Raw genomic sequence first — 10,663 nt, 5'->3', positions numbered from 1 at the left:
CACTAGAGCTGCACAATGAGGTATTGGCGACGGTCTGGGAAACATCCCGGAGGATGATCCGAAGACATGCCATCACAATTTTGATCCTCTGCAGAGGGGATGGCACCTCCGCTTCGGTAGCCCGACGACCTGACGCGAAGTCGAGCACTTTACGGTAGAAAAGTTTAACGAGGACCAATACCGCACACCCTCGGTCCCTACGCAGACTGATTCAAGTGGTCACCCACTCGCGCACTGACCGCAGTCAGTGATGCTTGACTTCGGTGATCTGCTGGGAACCGTTTCTTAACGATCAGTCCACTGCGGGACCAAAAAAGCTATCAAAACCTGATAACTCATTAACGAGAGTGGTCAAATTAAAATTATCAAGACCTCTCAAATTGTCGGAGGAAACGGGAGAGAGTAAATAAGGTCTATAGCGTTTTTGTTTCTTCCTCTTTTTAGTATTAAGTTGCAACCATAAAGGTGGGTTTTTTCAACATCATTTCTTACATTACACATTAAAAGTTGGGATTATGATAAACAAATAAAGAAAAATAAATCAAATTTTAAAGCTAAGGTGTAAAAAGTCACGAAAACTATTGCTATATATTAAATTAAATCAGATAAAAGCGGAACGAATTGTTGAGCCCATGAGAGAAAATGAGCGGCCTGAAAAAGCCAACTTCGTACGCAATCTCATTAAAGCAATTCAAGCAATGTAATTTTATCCTTCATTCGAAAATCAGAGTTTGGTTTACGGAAAAAAATATTCTGAAATTATTTAAAAACAACATATAAATAATTTAAAACTATAGATTTGTCAAAAAAATTGTAAAAATTAAATCAAATTGACTGAACAAATTATAGAGCTTATGATTACTTTTTAAATGAGATCGAGAAAACTAGATCCTTACATGATTTTATCAATGTTACATACTTAATGCAGTACTCTCCTTTATTTGAAATCATATTTCAGTGTGTGGAATGAAAAATTATTTAAAGCATATAAAAATAATAATTAAAAAAATTAATAAACATAAGTAAAAGATTTGAGAAATTCACAATATTGTTCTTCTAAACTTAAACAAGATAATTTAAGTTTAATATATATTGGTATTAACATAACGATGCAGACATTTTGTTTTAAATGATATTTATTTCACATACAAATGACAATGATATATATATTTCAGGAAATGACAATGATATTTGACTCAGAAAGAGCTTTAGTAAGTTCCAAAAGAGTGGTAAAAAACTACGCAAATAAACATGCTCCTTTATATTAAGACATTTTTTTTCTTCATATTCTGGATCTTGCAGACTTTCACCTCGTTGTATTGCAGAAGAGACTTCTGTTTCAAAACTTCTAATCTAAAAAATATTATATGTGTTATGGTATCAATCAGGTTATTTTGTATAATTGATAGTTATTATACTCGATGACTAGCAAAAGTTCTGTTCAAATTTACAAAATTGTTTGTTGTATTTAAACGAATAATTTTCTAACAGTTACTAAAGAAATGAAATAAACACCAAAGTGTAATTAAAATTAGCTGTACTCGGGAACTTAATTTCTTTGAAATAGATAATAAGTTGCCAACAGATCGCACTGTATATTGATGAGTGTTTTAAAAATATATAAATTTTTAAAAAATGCTGACTGATAGCGTTATGCACTGCACAAAAATAAAAAATGAACAAAAATGGCCGAATTTTGGCGCCGTATACCCCTTTAACATCACTGTATGTTGAAAACTTTATTAACGAATTAAGAAACTTAGGGGAAAATGTTTACTGTTGTTTGAAAATTATATAATTTTAAATTGGTTAATATTTGCTGTTATAAAATCAGTATTTTAGGCGGTAATAATGTGGATAAATATCTTGCTGTGACCATAGACACACAAAAAACAGATAAAGTGTTCATTATTTACAGTTTCTGTAGAAGAATGATGGTATGAAATGATACTTTTTTCCGTCACATGAAATGATACTTTTTTGCAAATAATATGCTATTTTAATTACAGCTGAGAGTTTCTAACAGTTACTCGTAACTCTTACTTTTATCTAAGCCTAGCTATAGCCATCGGTCTCCATGCCTATTTAGAATATAGCAAAAATGTTAATAAGGAGTTAAAGCCACAATTTGGAGAAAATGTAAATTCTTTGTGGCTTAATTTATTCCAATTCATTATTATCTGGGCTTACAAAAATTTGCAAAAAAATCAGAACAAGACATTGATTTTGATAACTTTTACTTTGTGGAAAAATGTCGCCGAATTGGCAAATTTTTTTACAAAAAATTTAATAACTTCTAAATTCTTTAAGTTCCAAATCTTAAATAATTCATTGTGGCAAGATGGTATAGATGGTTTATAATTATAGCTTTGATTCAAGTGTAAGACACTTAAACTGCAACTTTCCATTTTAAATAATTGGCGAAAGACATCAAAAACATCATAAACGCTTTGCGTGGTGCTACATATTTTTTGGTCAAAAATAAGTTCAGAAACAAAAACCGGTGAGTAGCGCGTAACAAACTGAGAAACCATATTTCAGGTTATGAATTCGAAGTGTACAATTTTAGACTATTTTCGAGAGGACTCAATATTTTTTACAACATGTTGTATGTGAACAACGTGAATAAAATACAAATAATGCCCTATAAGCAGACTGTCTATTTAACTTAAAAATTTCAGGCATTTTGGGTGAATATGGTTACGAGGCTATACTATTTCTAGTAGGGATATGTGGTAAATATTTAGGTAAAGTTTGAATATATATATATATATATAAAAGCAATTTACTTAGTTTGCGTCCTAAAATTGAAATCCTTCCTTTGCCTAGAAACTCGGAATAAGAAATGGGGTAAAAAATTACGAGTTACAAAAAGGAAAAAAATTATTTTAACAATAGGGTGAAGGAAATAAGCTTGCACGAAATTGAAGATGTGATGGTTAAGATGAAAAACTTATACGTTTCAAGATGTATAAGTTAAGAGAAAATAAATATTTAAACCCAAGAAGGAAAAAGGAACTAGAAAAAGGTCCTTAACTACGTTTTTAGAATTATTTTTTAAAGCAAAATTACTTTTGAAAATATGGATCAGTCACCAAATAGAAGCATTGAAAATTTTACGTCACCCATGCCCTCTAACGGAACTTCAAAAAGATCTTTTAAAGGATTTTGCTTTCAAATAACACTTATTCTGTCTAAAAAATTATTATATTTGCTTAGTTAGTATTGTTTATGAATTAAAATAACGTACCTTCCATTTGATTGATTCAACAAGCACAAATTTCCTTCAAATTTCATCTCTAAGCAGACATTTTCTAACAGACGGTTTTTCTTCCCACATTCTTGCTCCAACCTAAAAAGAATATATTCGCATGATAAATAAAAAACTAATTTATTTAAAATAGTTTCGATTTTTTAAGAACGGTAAGATAATATGTATCCCATATTTTGCACATGTCTAAATATGCATCTTAGAAATATTCACGTATATTGCTAAGAACAATTTTTTAACTTTTTAAATAATTTAGGTGTAAAAATTTGGTGAACAAAAAGTATGTTATCATGCATACAAAATCATCATACTATTAAAATTGAAAAAGTATAGCTACCATTGTTCTAGAATTTTATTTTATTTATATTTATATTGACAAAATTATAGCGAAAAATTAAGCTATTAGCAATTTTACAACAATAGTCTAGTGTTATATTTTTATCTACTTTTAGATTTTTAGTTCAAAGTCGTCATTACATTCGATGCACCGTTAGGGGCATAGTTGTTTCACGTAAGAACTCATACTTCATAGCGGCTTGAGTTTTTAACTATTTAATCAATAAATTTAAATCTAAAAGAAAAATGTTTTTATATTTTGACGATGATTTTTTTAAGCACATAAGATGCCATGGCAACTCAATGGATAGAGCGCTCACCTATTTATGAAGTGATCAAGGTTCAAATCCCAACGGTGGTTGCTTGATATGAATTCTGCTCCCGACTCACACACACCACAGTGTAGAGGTAAAATATCCTCAGTGATCAATAGATCATGGACTAAAGTCCCCTTTACCGTCAGCTAACTGTGACTGCTTTTCGAGGTTTTCATTCCCAGGTAAAATAAATGCGATTTTGTTCCATCAAAAAGTTCCCCACGAAGGTTAGTTTCCACCTAAATTCAGAATTGGGTCTGCAGTTCAACGCCGGTTATGAAATGAAATAAAACAGATAAGATCTATAACCATTGAACAACACAATAAAGTGTTCACCCCATGTAATATTATAGTTTGTTTGTTTGTATAGTTTGCAATATTATTGCTGTTTGTTGATATACCCAACATACAAGCTTTATTCTCGATCATAGGACATTTTCATAAAACTTTTCCTACTTTTTCTTTAATTTTATAATTTATATAAAAAATAATTATTAAATGAACACAATTTAATCGTAAGTTAAGAACTTGCGAATTTTTCCCTATAGGAGCAAATTTTGTTTTGTTTTATATCTGGTTAAGAACAGCAGACACAATTTTGAGTTTACGACTAACAGTGCTCAACTCCATAACCTTGTAACTTTGAACTCAACCCAGAGGGAAAGAGAACTCCTGTATCAATTATTGGCGAGCCTTTTTAGTGGAACTAATCCGAATTTACGTTACATTAAGAAGAAAACCACGAAAGCCTCCCAAGGTAAATCTTTCACTCAGAATATTTTAAGTCGGTACCGTGATCGGTGTATCCCGGGAGTAGAACTCGAATCAATCAGCCACCGTAGGGATTCGAGTCTGGGTCACCTCATTGGAAAGCGAATACCTCAGAGATACCGTGATTCGGAGAAACGAATTTAATTAATTTCTGTTTTATAACACTATATATAAAGTTATGTATCAATGCTGTTAATTTTGATAAACGGCCACTAATTACATTAATGATGTTAATTTTGATAAATGGCCGAAGTAATGACCACGCTGATTGTGAAAATTTCGAAATTCTTTTCAAATAACATAGAAAACACTGTTATACACAGTAGACTAATCTGATATAGATTCGTAGATAAGTATGAATCAAGGTACTTAATAATGATTCAATCCACTGCATTATTATAATTGCGACAATAATTTGAAGTTACAGACATAATAGCTCAATTTTGAGCCTATTTTTTGAGACTTTAATATCGAACAAAATTATCAAAAGTAAAAAAAAAATAATTGAAAAAGCATTGTTCTGTAGTACCTTCCTGTAATCTAATTGTTTTAAAAATGGAACAGGGCTTAGTTTAAGCACAATATAATACATATATTTTCATGGAAGGAAAGGATTTTTTTGAGATGTAATAAATTTTCTTATATTTCTTAGGGAACTTTTTAATGTAGATAAAAAAGAACTATTACATAAAAAATTTCTTAATAATTACTTGCTTGAGTGTAGAAAACTATGTAATACAAAATTGTTCACGGTTGAAAAAACTTTTGATTTAAAAATGAAGGGCTTTATCATGCTTTTGAGGCCCTTCCTAACAAATATTTATTTTTAGGATATAAATTGTATGCGAGTTTATAATTACACATCTTCGGTCATTATTAATATGATTTCTGCAATGTGTAATTTTACAAAAAATTGTAAAATTACAAAAAATATTAAAATTTTTAAAACTTACATTAATGAAATCAAATAGATGAGTTTAAAACGAACAAACTTATTTTCGAGTAAAATTTCCTGGAATTTTAATTATTAAAACAATCTATAATTAAATTCAAGTTAGAGAATAATATAAGCTTCAGTTTTGTACCTTCAAATTCATTGGTCTTGATACCGGTAATTGGTATTGATCATCATCATCATCTAAGCTCTCCAAATTTTTTAGCAGTTGTTCGTATATTGAAGTTTTTTTTTCTCCTTCTAATCTGAAAATATTATTAAAAATATCAAATTTTACTTTTGAATGTGAGTATTAGTTACATTCTGAAATTTCATTTGATAACTGTGATATTTCAGCAGATAGTTTTAACAGACATATGAATATATTCAACTTCAAATTTACTTTGTTAAATGAACTCAATTGTTTTTAACTGTTTAATGCTTGTTGTATGTTTAATTTAACTATTCATTCATTTCTCTAGCAATTAAAGGCATTAATTGAAGATTCAGGGTTGCCACTCAAATCTGGACATAAAATTCCCTGTGTTTTTCCTGTACATATTATGCACCAAATATTAAGAGGAAACAACAATTACTGTGCTCTTGTGTGAGATATAGTGGGCAAGCTATATTTATTAGTTTTAATTGCTGAAAAAACAGCTGAACATACTTAAATAATGCTATAGTAAATAAGATAGTTTAGTACAGCTGAAATATCATGGTTAAATATCCCATAAATTAAATTTTCAGTGGTCACCATTTTTTAAAAGACAAAAATAAGAAACAAAATTCCCTGTATTTTTCCAGTTTGTAAAGAAAAAAATCAAAATTCCCTGCATTTTCCCAGAAATTTTAGGTAATTTTTAAATTCCCTGTATTTTCCAGGTTTTCCCTATTCTCCCTGTGGAGTGGCAACCCTAAAATTTTACCGTGAAGCGTTATTTACGTTTAAAGAAATTATAAATTTAAAACCTTAATTGGGAAAGCAACAATAGAACATGCATAAAAACCCAATGTAGACGTCAATTGCAGAGTACTCGAATTAAAAACTGGAATTTAGGGTTCGAACCTGGAGTGCGTCAAAAATGCAATTCAGTCAATCAAACACAATTCGAGATACTTTCCTACGAATAAATTCGGCCGTAGTTAGTTTCCTTTTTTTTTGTAAACATACTTTCTGGTCTTGAAACTTAATTGCTTAATCTAGGTTTGCAAGATTTCAGATTTTTATGCTACTTTTGAAAGCGTAGGAAAATTTACAATAAACAGATTCTTCCGCGATATATCTTCATTTCAACTCTCCATATTTGATACTTACCTAGATAAAATTTCATCCAATTCTTTCTCCTTGTTACGTAGCTGCTGATGAGAATGATAATCTCGCTCCTCTCTCTTACTCATTTGTCTTCGGGAAGCATTCAGTTTAGTTTCATAAATAGTCTCCCATATCACCTTCAAATCATAAAAAAAAATTTCATTATAATTTTATTTTGAAAGAAACTGAAAGGGAACTAATTTTTATAAAATGAGTATATTTTTAATTATTCAGATATATAATTATGTATTATATTCCAATTTCATATTGTTTCTACTAATTAATGAAAAATAAAGCAGGTAAGGTAAAATAACAGGTAATGGAAATTTACTTAAGCATGCACTAAAGCAAACATTTTGATTTCCAACTAAATTAATTTTGACTTTTGTTACGCATAAAAAAATTTTCATTATAACTTTATTTTAAAAGAAACTGAAACGGAACTAATTTTTATGAAATGAGTATATTTTAAATTATTCAAATATATATAATTATTATGTATGTTACATAACAATTTCTTTTTGTTTCTACTAATTAATGAGAAATGAAGCAGGTAATGGAAATTTACTTAAGTATGCACTAAAGCAAACATTTTGATTTCCAACTAAAAAAATTTAAATTAATTTTGACTTTTGTTAGCAATAGAATTTGCTACGCATAAAAAATTTTTCATTATAACTTTATTTTGAAGGAAACTGAAACGGAACTAATTTTTATGAAATGAGTATATTTTAAATTATTCAAATATATATAATTATTATGTATGTTACATAACAATTTCTTTTTGTTTCTACTAATTAATGAGAAATAAAGCAGGTAATGGAAGCTTACTTAAGTATGCACTAAAGCAAACATTTTGATTTCCAACTAAAAAAAATTAAATTAATTTTGACTTTTGTTAGCAATAGAATTTGCTACGCATAAAAAAATTTTCATTATAACTTTATTTTGAAGAAAACTGAAACGGAACTAATTTTTATAAAATGAGTATATTTTAAATTATTCAAATATGTAATACAGTGGAGCATCGTTTATACGACGATCACTTATACGACGTTTACATTTATACGACGTTTTAGTGTGGTCCCAAATCATTCCTATTAATTTTAATGTAAAAATATATCGTTTATACGACGCACAGAATCGGTTATACGTCGGTTTTTAGATTTTGTTCACGTTTATTTAATTTTTTATTTTTCCTTGTGTATTTTAAAAAAAGGCGGCATTTGCCAACATGAATGATACAGAAAAGGGTGCCTACAAGAATGCTTGGATGACGACCGTAATTTTTACTAGATGACTGAAAAAACTAGACAATATTATGAAGAGGCAAAAACGAAAAACTTTGCTATTCATCGACCAATGTCCAGCGCACCCATCGATACTAATTATTTTGGAAAATGTAAAAGCTCTCTTTTTTCCTGCAAATTGCACAAGTGCGTTTCAGCCATTAGATTTGGCCTCGATTAGAAATCTAAAATTGCATCATAGAAAGCAGTAAGCTCAACTCGCTATTCAAAGCATTGTAGAGACTAATAGCAAGAAAATATAATTAAAGGTAACATACATTCAAATTGCTCACTGCAATTTTTCTTCTTTGGTTATTTGTTTGTTTTGCTTTGTCTAATTTAGAAATTTATGTAAATCAACACGTTAAACATTAAAATGAACTGAAAACAGAGTTAGTTTCAGTTTTAGAAGTAAAAATCGATTATACGACGTTATCGTTTACACGACGTTTTTCGGTGGTCCCTTCGGCGTCGTATAAACGATGCTCCACTGATATATAATTATTATGTATGTTACATTAAAATTTCTTTTTTTTTCTACTAATTAATGAGATATGAAGCAGGTAATGGAAATTTACTTAAGTATGCACTAAAGCAAACATTTTGATTTCCAACTAAAAAAAATTTAATTAATTTTGACTTTTGTTACGCAATAGAATTTTTATTCTTAAAAAATAATCGTGATTATTTTTATCCTCTTTGGACCCTGCTTTCAATATATAGTTCAAAAACTGGCAATATTTTCATCAGTTAAGAAATTACTTTAATATTAACTATTTGCTTTGCATGTGTTTACAAAGAATTTGTCCACGTGAAAATATAATTGGATTTACTACTGTTGGTCGGAGTTCTTAACTGCAACGAAAAGTCATAAATAAGGTAAGAAATTTCATTCAAATGAACTTGTAGAATTTTTTGTGGCATATAAATATCTCAAGGATTGAGTCTGGTGGATTATGTATTAGAATTAAAATATAAAGAAATACTGTATAAAAGTATGCAAAATTTACTAAAATATGAGTAAAAGCAAAAATATTTCAACTGACTGGTTTTTCGATCTCAAATGCTTGTTCCACAGCAGCTTTCATCTCATGCTCCCCAGCTGAATTCCATGCAGCTTCAGTCAATCTTTGATTTAATTCCTCTTTTTCTCCAACTATCTATAGAGGGATCGTCATCGATTAGATTACAGAATATTTAGAATTGATGAAAATGTTTTTTTTTTTAACAATAGATTAAAACCGAAAAAATTGCCAGCTGAACTGTAAATTAGATACCCGCTCACAGAGAGAACAAGCGAGAAGAGGCATACGAGGAGTGAATCCTTATACGTTTGGACTGGCATGCACATGTTATCACTGTGCATCATTCGGGCCAGTTTACTCTCATATAGGAAATTCTTTAAGCAGAAAAGAGCATACAAAAATAAAAATAGTGAGATAAACAGGAAATGAGTCATACGACTAATTCAGAGAAGTTCAATTAAAATACAACAGATGAGATTTCTTGGCCATTTCTATAGATCTAATAATGAGATGCCAGTAAAGAAAATAACTTTTCACGAGCCAGAAGGAAAATGAAAGAGAGGCAGGCTGCGTAAAAGAGGGCCAGATAATGTAGAAAAGTGCCTCAGCAGTTAATAGATGTAGAGCATTGTTTTTAGATCGATGAAGCTGGATAAATCTTCTTGAGATAATCGGCTGTAGCGCTGGTAGTAGATGAGATAATAAGAAGAATGAAATAAATGTATATCAGAATATTACGTTTGTGTCCAATAAGATAGCATTCAGTTGTTTTCAAAACTAATATAATAATTACTTTTGGATGATTTTAAACCCAAATACTAAGTTTTAGTAGCTTTTTAAGAGCCTGTAGATTTTTATTTTTTACGTGAGATAAAGTTTTTTTTAACCTTTCAATCTTAAATTTAATTTTCTAAATTTACCCGCTAAAATTTAACGAATTTAACTATAAAAAGCACCGACACTCAAAGTACTAGTACTTTTCACTGTAAATGCTATTTTAACAGTTAAGTTTACAATTAAACCATAAATAATTTACATCTCTTTGTTTTACCGTAACATTTACACTGTTACATCACATCTAATTATTTACATCTTAAGAGAAATAGTTTTTCATACCTTCTGATAATCATATTTAACTGCAGTCAGTTGTTTTTTAAGCTTCAAAATATCAAAGCTCAAATTTGAATTCTTAAACAGCAATTCTTTTGTTGCATCTTCTTCTTTTCTTAACCTAATAATAAAAAAGAAAATTAATTTTTACAAAAAATAAATTTTAAACTGAGGAATAAAATACATATAAATAAGACAAGTTAGTTTGATGACAAGTTTCTATTTACGTAAAGCATAATATTTAAACTACTGATCAATATATATATATATATATATATATATATATATATATATA

The 10,663-nt window shown here is 29.1% G+C and overlaps 1 protein-coding gene across 1 annotated transcript in view; it reads right to left on the bottom strand.

Annotated features, from left to right (window-relative positions):
• Positions 1-1,118: 1,118 nt before the first annotated feature.
• The window catches only part of LOC107451083 (golgin subfamily A member 6-like protein 7), a 22,355-nt gene continuing 12,810 nt past the window's right edge, over positions 1,119-10,663 (bottom strand). Inside the window, exons 7-12 of the mRNA XM_043056235.2 lie at positions 10,375-10,489; positions 9,280-9,393; positions 6,948-7,081; positions 5,781-5,895; positions 3,251-3,352; positions 1,119-1,353 (exon numbers count right to left, since the gene is read on the bottom strand). Of these exons, the coding sequence (XP_042912169.1) occupies positions 3,287-3,352; positions 5,781-5,895; positions 6,948-7,081; positions 9,280-9,393; positions 10,375-10,489 (544 nt within the window). The 3' untranslated portion in view covers positions 1,119-1,353; positions 3,251-3,286. The remainder of the gene's footprint in view (positions 1,354-3,250; positions 3,353-5,780; positions 5,896-6,947; positions 7,082-9,279; positions 9,394-10,374; positions 10,490-10,663) is intronic.

The sequence above is a fragment of the Parasteatoda tepidariorum genome, chromosome 5 (genome assembly GCF_043381705.1).
Source record: "Parasteatoda tepidariorum isolate YZ-2023 chromosome 5, CAS_Ptep_4.0, whole genome shotgun sequence".
NCBI classification, from domain to species: Eukaryota; Metazoa; Arthropoda; class Arachnida; order Araneae; family Theridiidae; genus Parasteatoda; species Parasteatoda tepidariorum.
Note: the sequence above shows the minus strand (reverse complement) of the source record. Positions and strands in the feature narration are given on the sequence as shown.